This window comes from Orbicella faveolata, unplaced genomic scaffold (assembly GCF_042242905.1).
Source record: "Orbicella faveolata isolate gen_17 unplaced genomic scaffold, um_ofav_v1 contig_14, whole genome shotgun sequence".
In the NCBI taxonomy this organism is placed as follows: domain Eukaryota; kingdom Metazoa; phylum Cnidaria; class Anthozoa; order Scleractinia; family Merulinidae; genus Orbicella; species Orbicella faveolata.
Window position 1 is genome coordinate 21,299,045 of NW_028301541.1, and position 17,361 is coordinate 21,316,405.

The following is a 17,361-nucleotide window of genomic DNA, read 5'->3' on the forward strand; positions in this document are numbered from 1 at the left end:
TTTTTCTGTCACTTGCAACGTCACTTGCGTAATACGTCGAGTCACGTCGGTTCGTCAGCAGGGGTCACACAACATGTTTTGTCCACGAGACTGCACATTCTGTGCAACCCAAGATGTTTTCTTGGTGGTGTTTGCCTAGTGGCTTTGTATCCTACGGTTCCTTTCTTTCTTTCGTCAGCTGATGTTCATAATACGAATTCCTTCACCAAGTTTGCGCACTTTATAAACATGGAGAAAGAATTGTTCATTTTACTGGCACTTTCCTCAACTATTTATGCCGGTAAGTTGATACATTTCGCTTTTTAGTACATTTTATGTACATAGCCGGCCTGTGTGCATGGACGCGTAGTGCTTACAGTATGGAATGCATATTTTAGCCAATACCGCTATTATGGACGGAAAACGCGATTACATGTACTTTGGGAGGGGGGAGAGGTGTGTGTGGGAAGGGGGTAAGGATTGTGATGAATTCCACCAAGGACCTTTTGCATAAATCTTATAACTTAACACATTTTGAAATTCAGTTGGGGACATGCATTGGAAATTCCCTACATCACCGGCCCCTCCCCGCCTCCCCCCCTCTCCCCCCACCACCTCCCTCAACAAGACCTCCTATGACACAAAGAAACACGAATTTTGCTGATCTGGTATTTCACCGAGTTGTACAAGATAAGCTGATGAAACCCCTTTTTCTCAAAGAACTGCTACTCCAGCAAGCAGTGGTGATCTCACGCCATGGAAGTCGGATGCTTCTAACAAAAGATCACAAGACATTTGAAGAAGGAATGGACAGTCAGCTGACCATCAGAGGAATGGACCAGATGTTCAGAGCTGGAACCTTTGTTCAAAGTCATTATCAAAAAGTTAACTTCTTGACTAATGTATACTCTCCTCCGGATATTTATGTGAGGTCCAGTGACTATTCCAGAACACTTAACAGGTGAGAAAAAAACACTTGGATACATGTACGCCCTGGCTAATTTTCAATGGTTTATTGGGTGGCTGAAAGAGAAGGTGAGTAAAAGGGTCAAAAGAAGGCATGTTCATAAAAGTGTGATGACAGCTGTAAAGGGATGCTGGAAACAGCTACTATTAATATCTAAAGCCCCAGCCAAATGATCACAACATTTCAATGCAACATATCGCAACATTGTTGGGCCCAACATGTTGAGTGTATTTGGCCACCCTGTTGTGACGTGTTGTGATGTGTTGGGTATTGTTGGCTCAAATTTGATCAGTTTGAAACTTGAGTCAACCACACCCAACATGTCACATTGAACACAGTGTAACAAGGTAGCCAAATGTGCGCAGTATGTTGCATCCAACATGCATTGAAATGTTGCTAACCTTTGACTGGGACTTAACACTTTGCCTTTATCTGGTCAGGGAAATTTTATTTTAGTAGTGTTCTCTCCTATCTCCCTTTGCCAAACCCATTCATGATAACTGATAATAAATACTAGACTGAACTTACTACCATTTATTGAACAACGGAAAACTACTATAATATTGTCTGACATTTTTATTACTTTTTATTTTCAGTGCATTGAGCTTTCTTCTTGGACTTTATCCACCAAGAAACCAAAGTCTCAATGTTTCTTATGCTGGAGTTTTTTATTCCCCATACAACATACAACAGGTTTGTGATATTCTCTTATTTTAAATGTCACTCTAACGCTGTCTTTAAAGTCTCTTCCTCTGCTGTCCCTATTATGCAGTAATAATAGACCTTGAGAGTCTTCAGAAACAGTAATTATCATAGGGATAATCAGTGCGAACTGAGCTATGCAATGCCAACAAAGGGCTACATCTCCATGGCTCTTAAAATTAGACACGATGGTAAATAAACTTGTAAAAAGTCCTACAGAATGTATAAATGTATATGACAATGCCTAAAGGTATATTGTGGGTAGCAGTTATTGTAGTTTACCTCTGGTTGTTTGAAATTCCCAGTGTTCCAGTGCAAAGGAAGGTGAAACTATGGATACTCATATTATGATTTTTCCTTCCCTCCCCCTAAAAGACCATGACTTTTGATCAACAGCAGTTAACTACCACTTTCCAAAGAACCTTTAAGGATCGTTGTGTACACTTTTGTGCTTTTGTTAGTAACCTTTTTCGAAACAGCTGTATATGTTTAAAAGAACTGAATGGATGTAAAAAAATTTATAAATAATCCAATTCTTGCTTCTAGTACTTAATATGTCTGACTTGTCCACAGTCATCCCTTCAGAGGTCTTGAACAGGTGATACTCGGGCCAGGAGCAAAGAAGGACAGCTGTTTTCACAGGCTAGGATGTTAGAGGAGGGGCTTGAGATACAAACTACTGTTGTGGGTTCTGGGGGCATCCTTCCCCAGAAAACTTTTTTTGAAATTGAGTTCCTCAGAAATGGGATGTCTGGCATTCTGAGGCCAAGTCAGCATGTTATAATGTCTCATTTTTTTTTAATTTAGGGGGTTAGACTGAACTTCCCGAATCTCCTAGATCTCCCCCAGTGAGTGAGAATTTTTATGGCCCAAGCTAGTAAGTAAATGACTAATCATTCACAATTTATTCCTTTATGGCAGGTTCCGATTCACACAGTTGCTGTGGAGAATGACCAAGTTCTCAGAGGATGGCTGGCTTGCCCTGAGCTTAATAAAAGACTTGATACATTTTATAAGAGTGCAGAATTTCAGAAGAAAGAGAGTGAAAGCACTGAATTGAGGAAACAGCTTGAAAGCATTGTAGGCATTGAGAAAATTGGACTTGAAGACTTCTACAATGTGTAAGACATTGAAGCAAGCTGCTGTTTACTTTTGCAATAATTAAATAGTGGTATATAAGCATTTGTGACCCATTGGTTAAAGTGCTGGCCCCAGTTAAGTCAAAGGGTGGATATTGCCATCCACCAGATAAATCACTATCCAGTGAATAGCATAGTTTGTTTTGCCATCATTTATCCACTGGATAGCCATTTCTCTGGCGACATAGCATTACTCACCCTTTGAAACACTGGTCCCTGAACTCCAGTTCAAGTGGTGTATCATGTAGGTTTGAGACTTGGCTGGGGTCATCATGTCGTGTTCTTTGGCAAGACACGGTGTCTCTCCCCACCCAGGTATTAATAAATGGGTCCTTGATTAGTGACAAGCTGCAGCTGCAAACTCAGTTTCACCTTAATTACTGGCTTACTGTCAATGTCAAAAAACTGTAAACACTTAGATTTGATTCTGACCGATCATAATAGTTCAGGACACATAAGGAAACCTCAAAACCACAAACTAATTATCATTGCTGTTTGTGGTTTAGTTTTCTCATGCCTAATTGGCTTTTTACTTGCTACACCATACCATTCTATAAGTATTTCTGGTATTCACAGTTTTCTGAGTTTCATGATAATAATTTAATATTTAATTTGTAATTTTCTGTTGCCTCAGGTATGACTATATCCATCTTCACCAACTGTATAACCATACATATCTTAACATAACTGACGAACAGTGGAGAAAGGTAGTTTATTTCGCAGACTGGATTGAGTACAATAAATACAGCAAGGAAATGATTGGCGACATAGGTGGCGGGATTTTGGCCAATGAGATTGCTTCAAGTTTTAGTGAGATCGCAGCAAAGAAAAGCAAGAGAAAGGTATGTTAAAATCATTTGATAACGCCAACCTGCACTGTAAGTCTTGCATCCATGTGGATCTAAGCTGCTTAATTGACAAAGCGGTGATTCTGAGTTACAGGCCCACATGCCATGTACAAATGACCAAAGTATACTCTTGATTAATTTGTTGAAATGCTCTCACCACTGTACTAGTTGACAGACTATGAATCAATGACCATAAACTTAATCACATTGTTTTAAGGTCAGCACACAAGAGGGGACTAGTGCCTGCGACTAGTCCCTGCAAGAAGTCGCGGGGACAAGTCCCATCATGTGAACCAGCCATTTTTGCCCCAAAATCTAGTTGCAGGGACTAAAATTTGGTCCCTGTGACTAGTCCCATGAATTCAAACTGGTTTGAATTTTTGGGACAGGTCCCTGCGACTTGTTCCTCAAAACTCTTTGTGTGAACTGTTCCTGGGGCAAGTCCCTGTGACCAGTCCCTTAGTGTAAACTCTGCAGGAGACTGGTTGCAGGGACTAGTCGCAGGGACGAGTCCCCTCATGTGTGCCAACCTTTAGTCATTTCAGTAGAATATCAGGTGAGCTGGACTGAACCATGGTTCACGTTTTGTCAACATGTCGTTCAGAGCCAAAATTCCCATGGCAAGACCAAATGAGCCTGAGATCCCTTAGAAGTGTACCTGATTAGGCATTTATTGAACCTGAATTGGGCCTTGATTTTGGCCATATCAGGTTGACTTCATGACTTGATGTTGCTGGATATCAATGGATTGTTGGACAGGATTAATATTCTGGCTTACTAACAACACACCATGAGGAGTAAAGGAAATTCATTTCATTTGGACACAAAATTTGTCAAAGAGCAAGACAGAATGATCGACTAACATTCTTTTGCCATTTGCACACTTCATATCTCTTTGATCTGCTACACTATCGAGTATCACTCAAGTTTCAGATGATTTATAGTGTATCCATTGATGTCTTTCTGGTGTCTTGGCAATGATTGTCCATAATACTACTGATCCCATTTCCTTCTGTCTTGTTTTTCAGCTGCTGTATTACTCTGCCCATTATCCAACAATGTTTTCTCTGTTTTCTGCACTTGGTTTAAACAAAATGTCTGACAGTCCTTTGAGAAGAATACCATATTATGCTTCCTTAGTTTTCTTCGAATTACTACATGATTCTAACAATGGCAAGTTTGTTGTTCAGTTTTCTTTCAAGAATGGTTTAGAGGTAAGTGTGGAAGCTGCTATTTTCAGACATTTTCCCTTGAATTTGGTTGAAGATTTCAACTACTTTCATGTTTTGACTGTAGATGTGTTTTCTTCCCACCAGGTGGTTAGTAAGTCTTGACCATCAGTTTAGTAGAGTGAACTATTCATTAGGCTTCCACATCTCATATTTCATATTCCCATTATTTCAAATATTCTCCTTCCTTTACAGTTGAGCAGCAGCTTTTCATTTTTCCCTCCCTACCTTATTTCTTTTTTTGGGGGGAGGGGGGTACTCTACAAAGTTTGGTACAGGAAGGCTACATCCGATGTCCAACCCCTTACACTTTTGTATACCACGTTGACAGAAAAGGTACTCATTTCTTATACCTTTTAAAATAGTTACCCCTTTCTTCACATACCTACTTTAGAACACTGCTTCCATTTCTAAACCCTTGGAGTGAAGTTAATTACCAATACTACAGGAGAATGTCAAGCATTACCAGAAGAAATGTTAACCGAAGAACAAATATTATTTTTCAGTTTCAATTTACATTATACCTAAATGGCAGATTGCCCTACCCTTTCATATACCTCAACTTGTGAAATTCCTACCCTTTTCAATTGTGTATATACTTGAACCCTCAAAAAGGTACCCCCTTTGGGCGGAGCCTCCCCGTATAAGCCGTTAATGGGGAGTACTGCCCCCCCCCCCCCAGGATGTCTCATAAATGGTTGACCTATTTGGCAGATGCCATCTGAGTGTCGCACATCGCTTCTTCCCTTCCTCTTACAAGAGTAAGTTCCATTACCACCCAAATAACCCTGCTGAACGACACATGACAATTGTACAATGTAAAACCATGTAATTCATGTTAGGATTTTTTTTTTTGTTTGCATTACCAGGAACCGTTGACAAAATACAGCATTCCCGAATGCAAAGACCCATGCTCTCTAGATCAGTTTGTTAAACTTGTAAACTCGCTTGCGGTGCGTGACATTGAATCATGGTGTCACGCATGTGACAATACCCAATTGTCACGCTGCCAAGTCACAGCATCCGAGTGCCCCACTGTAAGAGAGCCCAAAGTATCCGGGACTGGTGGCTTTTTCCTGGGAGTGTTTGTCACGCTTCTCGTGGTGATATTCGTCACAGCCTTGTGGTATTTTTGTCTGCGTAAGCGTTGTGTAGTTGCTGGGAGTGGAAGTCGCCCCAGGAGAGGACTTGCTCATATGGAGAATGAGCCGGATCCTGGTGTTATTTGACGGTATTGAATAGCAGGAAATTCGTAGCTCGTATAAATCACGTTTTCATCGGAAAAAGTTTAAGATCAATGGCATGGTATTTGACTTCAAGACTTCACAGAACTGCTTGGGCATCGTAATCTATTTTAAGAATGATTTTAGGAAGCTTAAAGACAGCTAGAACAGAAAAATCGACAACAGTGCTTAGATTTTGCAAAAGAGCGTACAGCAAATCACAGGAGCCCTTTAGAAACTGAGTACGGCCACGGGCAGCATTTTCTTGAAATGTGTGGCGCAGCATTGCTGTAGAGTTTTATTTTCTGGACTAGTTCGACTGACGAAAATGTCGAAGACAACATATACACTTTTTTATAGGAACGTCTAATTTACGAGGAGAGACTGAATGCTTTTATTTTTCATGTTTGACGCGAAGTTGTAATGAAGTTGTAACTGAAGGCAATTCCCTCCAAAAACTATTTTAAGGAAAGAGAAGAACGAATAAAATCAAAGAAAGTAACTCTATTCGGTGAATTTCACAATATTAATTTATGTTGGTGGAGAAACTTCTTGATACACTACACTTGAACTTTCTAAGCTCTTTGCCATAAAGATTTGAGAAGAAACAATTGCTGTCACAGGAACGCCACGAATTACAGTTTGAAAACGTGAAATACTTTGCAACGTATACATGTAATCAATTCCTCAAATTCCATTAGCAAAAGCTTTTGCGACGAGATATTTTTAAGTGTATTCACTGAAGTTGTTTGTCGTCTTTTCTTGTACAAGATCACGATTTCGTATCCTGCGCACAAGCTCTCTTGGCAGCTCTTAGATTAGAGGGTAGATAGCAGGCCCGTAAGCAGGTCTTTTTGCGGGAGGGTGCGATCCAACAAGGAGACGGTCGAAACGAGCGCCGGAGGCGCGAGCCTCTAGGGGTTCAGGGGGGGCATGCTCCCCCGGGAAATTAAAAGTAGGTTGTCTGAGACTGTCTTGTAGCCTGGAAAACTCCCATACTAATTTGGGGACACGAAATAAACATAGGTTTGGCGGGATGCGGGATTAATGAAATGGGAGGCGGGATTCGGTATGACAGAAATTTTAACGAAGGGATGCAGGATAGACAATACTTTGGCAGTAGCGGGATGCGGGGGTTGTTGCAAAATTGATGGCGGGATGCGGGATGAAAAAACAGAAAATAACGTTACGCGGAGAACTGCGACTCTAACCAGGCGGGATCGGGATAGACGTTCTGACTACGCGGGGTGGCGGGATTGAGACAAAATTAGTAGCGAGACGCGGGATTTGAACCCTCCGAGTAGCTAGTGGTTTCTAAGTGGAGCTGCCATCCCCCCTTCGAGCGAACCGATGCAAGATTATCGGCAAATCTCTGCCCGGGCAGCTAATATTTGTATTTAGAAAGATCGTATGAACGCTATGGGTGGTTTTATGCCGGCAGGTGGTTGAAAAAGGTGTCGATATTATATACTTAACGAGTCCTTGCTGGAATGAGATAAACTAATCAATTACTAATGAGTTCATTTGAATTGTTTTATTTCTAATCAAACAAACAATTCACTAATTATATGTTAAAAATTTAGTAAGTACGCTTTCGACGCAACTATTTTAACGTTCAAATCTTAAATGTAAAAATTATTTCAACCGGTCGTACATTTAACTAACACACTACAGATTTATGGTCGTAACTTGTGATTGTACAAGAAACTAGCGAAGAATTCTATATTATGAGCTGTAAATGAATCAGTGTGAATCAATAATTGAGAGTGAAACAGATCACAGTATGTTATTCAAAATAAACTCCGTACACAGTTGCTGAAGCAAACAGAGATGAGTTTTTGAACTCGAACGAAGCGAAAGTGTCATGGCTCGTATCCCAGAGACATCTGCTTCCAATTCGCATCGCTTGATTCCCCAGCTGACCAATATGCACCAGACAAATGATTTTGTAGCGATGAATGTTCAAATCCTTCACTCGGTTTTTCACTGTGTCCGATATCGACTTTGATAGCTGTCTGCACTGGTCGGCATCGTATTTGGCTGCCGTTAATCTCTCCGTTAAAATTTCCTTCAGTATCGAACGGACGTCGCCTTCTGGGAACTTTCTATCGGGTGTCATTTTGAAAGTGTTTTCCATCGCTACCTCGGGTCCTCGTCGTCCATCTTGTCTAGAAAATGATGTCGCCATTGACTGTGTTATGGATGCGGTGCTAGGTGGTCGGGTTCTGTTTGCTCCGCCAGGATTGAGCTCTTTTCCTTTGGTTGGTTTTAAATTCTTCGCTGCCTTGTCCACTTTACTATCCTTCGGCGTCTCCACGTCCGATTTGATTATCTCTGTGCTCATTTTTGCTTCTTATCTGTGTAATTTCGTCGATATCAGATCAATAAACCCAACAAAATGCAAGACAAAGGCTGTCTCAATTTTGTTTTGATAAGCAAACGTCGACAGTAGATGCCCTCCCGTAGTTTGAATTTAAATCCTGATCTTTCAGAGGTCGCCAGAGTTTGTTTTCAGTAGTCGTTATAGCGACCTTGGCAAATAATTACTTTAAGCAACGTGCAAATGTAGATTCACACCTCCATTATCATTGTTTAAAATGTGCCATCAATACTCCTCCATAATTCTTTTATTTCGTTTGTTTAGAGGGGATTTATTTCTTTAAATAGAGACAAAAGTTTATTATGTCCTGAGAAACAAAGAAGTCTTGTGAATGTGCAAAACAAAATTATCACTAATGTGAAATATAGACAGTGTTTGTGTGAGTATTATCAACAATTTTTCAATACAGAAAAACTTTGAATGTTGAATTGTAAAATATATCCACAATTTAGAGCTAACGCCCAGCCTCTACATCAAGAATCCTGCCTTTGAAAATTCGCTTTGTGTCCACTCAAAAGCAAAGCTAAACTTTCCAAAGTTCAGGAAAAAAAAATCGTTGATTAATAAGCGCTGGAAATTTTCATAACATCGATAAAAGATGCAATAATTAGTTCTCGTGAAAACAGAGTAAATGCAAACATATTTCAACAAACGGAAACTCTTTAATCTATTAAAATGCCGCAACTGAGGTTATTTCTTTATGAATTTTGAACTGTCCTTTCATTGAAACCTATGTCAGTCCATCTTTGATCCTCTAAAGCAAAACAAAATCAGTTTTGTTATTAAATCAACTCGCTTTCCTTTGGTTTGTAGGATTGAAATTAGAAAATCGAAAATCGAAAATCGCAAAGCATCGCCGTGTCAAAATAAATGTCAAATTACAATATCGCGAACGTACTCCATTGAGTAAACACTTACTGTTTGACAAAAACAGCAAGCTAAAATAAAATGAATGGAATTGGATGAGAAAATGTCATTTAAGAACACATTTTAATGTCATTTTTGAACACAGCCTTTTCGCAGTGAGGCCTGTTCAGAATCTGGTTCACTCAAGAGATGAACAAGTCTTTCCATATTAAAAACACTATCGAAAATAGTTCAACAAACGTGACGAAAACCAAAAATGTTTCCTCCTCCCAATGTCAATTTGTATTCTGCAGTAGAATACGTAGACATAACGTGGTGAAAATTAATAATGACAATGAAAATTCACCCTCAAAATTCACGCTTTTCATAAACAAGACAGTTTTAGCAACCCTCTCTCTTTTCCTCTCCGTTTCCACGAAACAGTCTGTTTCAAATTCATCTTCTCTTTTCAAGCCCATTCTGCAACATCCTGTTCTTTAGAAACAATCTTCTTGTGACCATAACGAAAGGAATCTCTTCTTAAGAGCTGTTTCACTGCAATGTAAATAACTTTCTTTGCTCATTTGTTATCTCTGTTCTTGTTTCACTTGCTCCAGAGCTTCTTCGTAGGAAATAGTTTTTGGTCGATTCCTTCTTATAAACTGCGGAAAGAAAAACAAAACATGCAGACTACGATATTGAAGAAAAATAAAATCACACATTCTTACATATACAGGATGTAAACACTTAAGTACATTTTTACATAAGAACCGTGTTTCTTGCATTCAAGGCCCCGACCACTCTAATGCGTTTTTAAAAGTATCCGTTTTCGTCTCAACGAAAACGAAGCAAAATATTTTCGCCCACACTAGCGTTTTAGGTTTGTTTTCACCTGACCACACTAATGCGTTTTCGCATGAAAACGCATACTTTTTTATTCGTTTTCGCCAATCGTCCACACCAAAGCCTCTGTGTTCATCCGCGTTTGTCGTTTTAGTGGGGATAGGCGAAAACGCATCAAAAAGTATGTTTTCTGGTCACCGAGTAATACCAGTTAATCAACCTTCGTTGATTGACTGACCGATTTTCCTTTTATCAGTATAAATAAAGTCTAATATATAGATTTAGGCCAGCCTAAAAGCGTAGCTCCTGGGCCGAGTTGTTCAGAGCCCGATTAAGCTAACCCATGAAAAGGTAGAATTCCGATTTCGTGTAACTTTGCGGTGAGGTTTTCTGTATATTGTTTGACCTTCTGTTTTGAGCTTTAATAAGCACCATATACACAAAACAAAGCAGCAAAACAACATTTGTATAGAAAAAAAAGTTATAATTCGATTAACTTTTAATCCTGGGTTAGCGTTAACCAGCTTCCAAACAATCCTGCCCTGTTTTCAACACGTTAACAGGACGTGAGCCCGCGATCTAATCGAAAACCAGCACTTGGTCAGCGGTCAACTAAAAAAAAACCAGGTGACTTCAATGAGCTGTGAACTTGAGCCCGCGATATGGTTACGTGATACTGGTCAGCAGGTACCTTGTTTTGACAGGTGTCAATTGATCTTTATATGGATGTCCAATATCAAAAAGGTACACGGTAAACCAAGGCTACATGTCTCTGTCCTCCTATTATTTGGAGTATGGCCGCCATGTTGCGCGACTCCGTCGTCGTCGTCGCCGTCGTGCGTACGCGCCCACGAGCAATACCGCTAGCCATGATAACAATGAGAAAATTAACTCATGGGTTTCCTTTTCTTTCCTGTATGAGTATGGGGCTCCGCTTGGCTGCCCTTCGGACCGCCGGAGCTCCGCTATTATTATTATTATTATTTACATGTTTTCATACGAAAACGTGTTAGTGTTAGTGGCGGATCAAGACCTTGAGCTAAGAAGGGAGGAGTGGGAGCGGGGTGTTTCCTGCCCTGCCGGCTTTTCTTCCTCCTGCGATTTTTTTTAACCCAAAATAAGGGCCCGAGCCCCTCACCTAGATCCGCCACTGAGTGTGGTCTTACAGGCATCAGCTAAACCAACAGTATTCTCACTTGCTAGAGCTAGGAAACATACGGCAGTTTGACACGTTGCGAACAATTTGCATCCTTTTTTTTTTAAAAAAGGTGAAAACTTAGAAAACTCCATATTCCCTTTTTCCACACACGAACAGTCGCGCGCAAATTTTTTTCTGCGTGGGTGTTTGACTCTTACCTGTTGCGTGTCCTCGAGTGTCGTGTATCGGTAGCTACCGTTGACTCCAGCGGAGTACGACTCGTACATTCTTTGATTGATCTCCACAAACTGCTCCACTAGTCGGATTTGTTCTCGTAACATGTTATTTAACGCCACTATAGCAGGATTATACGCTGTCATAGCTGATAATGAACAGCAGAAACAACATTTAGAATAATAAAGTGTATTATCGTTTGTCACACGATGTAGTCACTTTAGATGTAGATCGCGACGTTTCGACTGCTTATTGCTTCAGGCGATACGGTCGACTGATTGCACGGTCAGTTCCCTGACCTGTTCCCCTCAGCTGACCACTGAGGGAACAGTTACTCGTCGGAACAATGGAACAATAGGAGGATCGAAATGCACCAATCACAGCTGACCTTTGTGATATAAATGATACCGTGCAATCAGTCGACCTTATCGCCTGAAGAAGACTAGCAGTAAGCAGTCGAAACGCGGCGTCGACAAAACCAGGATCGGACCGGACCGGACCGGACCGGACCGGATCACGGATCGGATCACGGATCGGATCAAGGCAAAAATTCAAAATTTTGTTGAGCAAATTGCACTTGAGTGACTACTGTGAGCAGAACGTTTTATTTAATTCAGGTGTGATATTCCTTTATTCTTTTATAATATCAAGCCAACTGGGAGCTAGTCACAGATGAATTTTTTTCAGGCTGTTGCGTTTTGATTGCGATGATCAATCATGTCTTCACATTTTTCTCCGCAGTTCAGATAAATGATATTTCGTGTATTCACTTGCATCAAAGGTAAACTGTCATAAAACGAGTCAGTATGGTAATAATAGGACGAACGTATGAATAGAAACAAAAACTAAAAACACTAAAACATTAAACACTTGATGATTTCAAACAATTTCCGTTTTTGAGACAAGTCTATACTTTTACAAGATGTGAGTTTGGAATACGATATTTCGCACTGGAATAAAACGAAACAAACCATTTGTATTTCAAGGGAAATATAGCTGTTTTACAAAAATATTCTAGGAATAACATCGATAGTGTGAACGATAACGCAACCCGAGAAAAAACAACATTTTAGGAGTTACGTGACGATTTTTAGAGTTATTTTTAGGGTCGTAAAGAGTTGCCTTTAAATAGAATAAAACCTTAAAATGACCGTGCTCTAGGATAGAAAACACTTAAGAGGCAAGAACAAATCAAAACGGAATGAGGATCGTTAAGGATGGCAAAGATTAACGGGGATTGCAAATGACGAACTTGAAAAACTAGGCTAGTTTTTTCAAGATGTGCAAATCGTGACGTAGCTCGTTCAAAACAAGTCATGTCCTTAAGCTTTCGCACGTAAGTTTTCTCATTAGCTGTAACGCCAACTGTAACGCTCACATCTGACACGAAAATGTAGCCGAGAATTAGCCACTGATAACAATTTCAAAAACGAGAATGGGAGGTTCACGCAAGCTTCGAGCCAACTAACGTTCAAATATAACTACATCTGCCTGTTCATTACAATTTAAATTCGTCGTAAATTAGGCGCTTATGTGGCTTTTTAAATGACCTCTTGTCATTCTCTGTAATTAACATGTCATTGCGTCAAATTCGGGATTCTTATTTTCATTAAACATATTTTAGTTTTCCACTTTTATTTTTTATTTAGGGGTTGTTTTTGATTTTTTTTCTTTAAAACTTTTTTTTTTTTTTCCGTGATCCGATCCGTAATCCGGTCCGTGATCCGATCCGATCCGGTCCGATCCAGGTTTTGTCGACGCCGATCGAAACGTCGCGATCTACATTTAAAGTGACTACATCGTGTGACGAACGATAATACACTTTATTATTGCATCTACCACGATGAATAACAACAACCTTCCTCAACATTTAGAATTTTTAAAAAACTAAGGACACCGTATAGTTCCCTACTCAATTTCGGCAATAGAAGCTCTTTCCTATTGCTATAATCGGAGAGTCGCAACTTTCCGGGAGTCACATCTTTCGGAATTTACTTGTATCGCTTTGTAAACTTGTACCGCTTCTTCCATAAGGTCACTACTTATGCAACTTTAGCGCGATAAAAATTTCCACTAGTGATGATGTAGCTCAACGCAGATCCCAACCTCGCTCCCAGGTTCTCTCCCCTCTGCCTCTCTTGTCGTTGACAAGGACAGAGAACCTGGGAACGAGGTTGCGCAGATCCGTGCAGCGTCAAACCAATCAATCAGAGACGCGACATGGATAAAATAAGATTACTTCTTTTAATTTTTACCCCTGTTACCAAGCTTTCAAGAGTGCCCAAGGCAGTAGCTAACTGGTGCAAGCATAGTAAATAGAGGAGAATGGTTCTGAAGCTTGCAAAACTTCAAAGGAAACAGAGATGAAAAGATTTATGCTGCAAGGTCCACGACCGTGCCCAAATCTTTATTTTACGCTGATACACTATGCATGAATTATGTAACCAAAACGTTTTTATTGGTTAGTTCCTCACACAGATGCGAACACACAACGGTGCACAGCCAAGGCCAAAAACACAAACAAAGACATGCAACAAAGAACTTTGTGGTGCATGAAATAGATACATATTCCCCTCTAAAAACCATGGTAATGAAAACAGCATGCCAACTCACCTTCCATGGCTTCTGGTGATACTATGTGTGTTGCTATAGGTGAAGGGTCAACATACTGCATCCCGAGTCGTGGGCCACTTGTTGCCATGCCAACACCAAGGCCTGAGGAAATCAACCAATTGGTCAGTCAGTTGATCAATCTATTACCATGGTTACCAGGTGCTATGGCAAACTATCACTATGGTTACCATGTTGAATGGAAAACTTAAATTGTAATATTTACATGTAAACTTTGTATCACTATGGTTGCCTGGCAGTATGGTAAACCATTTCCATGGTCACCTGGTGGTACTGTGAACTGTTACTATGGTCACCTGATGATGTGGAAACTGTTGCTATGTTAGCTTGGTGGAATTGTAAATAAATCAAATGTTGCTACATGGTTACCTGGTGGTATGGTAAACTGTTCAGTTGAAGGTGCTGTTTGGACTCCGACGTCACACCTGTACCTGTTACCACGGTCTGTGTTCTGACAAAAAGATGGGGTGAGTGAGTGAAAAGTTGAGCAGCACAAATTATGAGCAAAAGTTCCAAGATGGTATGAGGGGAGATAAATCTATTTTTCTTTTGGCTATGTTGCTTGCTGGAAATCACAGTGGCCTCATGGTTAGTGCACTCAACCCCAGATCAAGTGGTCCACGTTCAAGCCCTGGCTAGAGATATTGTGTTGTGTTCCTGGGTAAGACACAGTGCCTCTCTCCACCCAGGTGTATAGATGGGTATGCTGGGGGGTAACCCAGAGATGGACTTGCGTCCCATCACATTCCAGCCTCGAGGCTGGTATATATAAGCAGGCTTTGCATATGCTGCTTGCCACTCAACTTTATGCTTGCTTAATTGCCTAAAATGGGACTGACCAAAGGGGAATTGCTAGCATTCTAGGTTGAGTCAATGTTCATTTCGATTTAACCAATCAGCACTTTGCACATCTATTGTAGACTTAACTTCCAGATCAATCCGTAGGTACTCCAGTCTTTTTCGAAAGGAAAATGTCAGAAATTTCCTTATGGTACCATTTCCTCAATTTCCTAGTTTCCGCTCACTCATTATTGGAAAACAAAAAGGGAAAACTGAATTTTAAATGGTAAGCACCATCTCATTTGGTTGATTTGTTGATTTTGGAAAAAAGACTCTTACCAATGTTCAATGGTCATCTCAAACAGTTCTCTCTCAGTGACAAATGATAAGCACGCCCTAAGAAGCAATTCTGTTATGAGACAGCTCAATGAGCTATCATTCTTAATACCATATCATAGAAAATACAGCCAATCAGAATACAGGAATGCTGTTGTATATTTGATGGTATTACATCCAACCTTCCCATCATGCACCAGGCATATGTTGCAATGTTTGTTTTGCCACTGTATTTTCAATGGCATGGTATAAAATGGTTATGCAATGCTCTCTCATGGTATACCATAGAATATAATATATAGGCTTGTGTGTTACCCAGAAAAATACAAGTGGCTCATGGGATATTCCATGGTCTACCACTCAAAAGCGTTGCATAACTAATATATACCAGTTGGCATTGTTACCACAGGCCCATTGAGTGGCATTGGCATGAAAAAATTCAATACCTTGCTCCTGCTGTAATCAGAATTCCTTCTCCTTGACCTTGACCTGTCACTTGATTTTGACCTTTTGGTTGACCTTGAACTTTGAGATGACCTTGAACTTCGTGAAGATCTTGAACTTTGTGATGACCTTGAACTTCTAGATGACCTGGAAGATCTCGATGACCTTGAACTTTTTTGTTCACTGTAAGTCTCAGAAATTGACCTATCACTGCGGGTTTTAATCTCACTTCCAGAGGAAAAGTCAGTTGTGTAATCTTGTGATTTTGTAGGACTTTTTTCGTGTTTGCTTGTGTGGTTTTCAGTGTCACTAACAGATCTTGGAGGGGATTTATTATCATCTGAAAGGCTCCTATGTCTGTTTGCAGTATTTTTATTATTTGCGACACCTTCTTCAGCAACATCCTCCTCTATCTCCTCCTCCACTTCATCTTCGGTCAATACTTCAGCAGGTTCCGACAAATCATTGATAACTGACCTGACGTCTTTATCAGAAACAGTTAAGCTCTTCAGTTTGTCATCCAGTTTGTTATTTGCTAATATATTGTCTGATAATTCTTCTTCATTAAAAGCAAATTCAGCCATTTGCAATCCTTTCATTGGGTTTATTGAGCTTTCAGAGGAGTCACCGTTTGTTGGTGATGGTGATCGCGAGAACATCTGAAGATTAACCTTGAAATCATCATCATCATCATCATCAACATGTGCCTTTTTTGATGGAAGCCTTTCACCTAGAAAGAACAAAATTAATAATCTGACAGTAAACTTATATTTATTGACTGTCAAATATATGCACGACCTACTATTATTTCCCCTTGCAATGGACCTTGAGTTCAATGACTTGTTGGACGACAGGATCTTTTTGGATAATAATGTCTACCAGTTAGTTGTTTCATCACTGTTATTGCCCACCATCATGGATCAGTCTAAGTCAGTTTTCTTTTCTTTCCAGTTAAGCCTAATTGGCAGCAATCTGATGTCATCAAAATAATGTTGTTTGGAGACTGGGAACAAGGTTGGTTTCTTGGTGAAGAAGCCCATTTGTTGCTCAAACATTGCTTTACATAAACGACCTTGTTGTTGTTTTTTGTCTTAAAATAATTCTGTAGAACAAACACAGAAGCTGAAGAAGAGAGCTAAAGTAGAAAGAACCAAATGAACGAAGATGACGTCTGCGGAGAACTGAACGAGAGATCAAAGCGGCTTTATAAGCTTAAAATTCGGACATCTTACCTAATTCTTCATCCTCTATGCTAGAAATTGAAATATCTGGAGTTTTGTCTTCCTCATCACGGACAATTCGATCGAAACTGTCTCCTCTCCAAAGAGATTTGATTCCAGACTTTTTCTTCAAAGTTTCTAGGTACTCTTCCAGCTCATTAGCACTTGTTTCTTCCCCAATAATACTGCTCTTTCGCGTCGAATGTGCCGATGAACCCTGTGATACTCGCCTTGCTTTCTCAACGGAATTCTTCCACTTTGCTTTTTTTGAAGACATCTTTGCATGTCAGAAGTAAAAATTCTAGTAACTTATTACTTCAGTTGTAAACACAACCACGATATTTGTCAACGGCCGGTCCGGAAATTCGAAACAAACAGTAGGGAATCGATAATATACCGGAAGTGCTCGGATTACTATCGGA

At 40.1% G+C, this 17,361-nt stretch overlaps 3 protein-coding genes across 3 annotated transcripts; 1 reads left to right on the forward strand and 2 right to left on the reverse strand.

Moving 5' to 3' along the window:
• The first annotated feature begins 14 nt into the window (after positions 1–14).
• Positions 15–6,594, forward strand: LOC110062117 (prostatic acid phosphatase-like). The gene is made up of 7 exons (XM_020768979.2): positions 15–280; positions 700–940; positions 1,543–1,639; positions 2,570–2,769; positions 3,422–3,629; positions 4,664–4,849; positions 5,734–6,594. The coding sequence occupies exons 1-7, from the start codon at positions 229–231 to the stop codon at positions 6,091–6,093; spliced, it is 1,344 nt and encodes a 447-aa protein (XP_020624638.2). The 5' UTR covers positions 15–228; the 3' UTR covers positions 6,094–6,594.
• A 1,012-nt stretch (positions 6,595–7,606) lies between these two features.
• On the reverse strand, positions 7,607–9,891 carry LOC110062204 (dynein light chain Tctex-type 5-B-like). The gene has a single exon (XM_020769076.2). It carries the CDS (start codon positions 8,429–8,431, stop codon positions 7,874–7,876), a length of 558 nt encoding a protein of 185 aa, XP_020624735.1. The 5' UTR covers positions 8,432–9,891; the 3' UTR covers positions 7,607–7,873.
• LOC110062203 (uncharacterized) lies at positions 8,697–17,327 on the reverse strand. Its single transcript, XM_089287050.1, has 6 exons — positions 16,952–17,327; positions 15,722–16,449; positions 14,529–14,610; positions 14,142–14,243; positions 11,513–11,676; positions 8,697–9,975 (listed from the first exon to the last, which is right to left on the reverse strand). Exons 1-6 carry the CDS (start codon positions 17,214–17,216, stop codon positions 9,901–9,903), a joined length of 1,416 nt encoding a protein of 471 aa, XP_089143176.1. The 5' UTR covers positions 17,217–17,327; the 3' UTR covers positions 8,697–9,900.
• Positions 17,328–17,361: the final 34 nt, after the last annotated feature.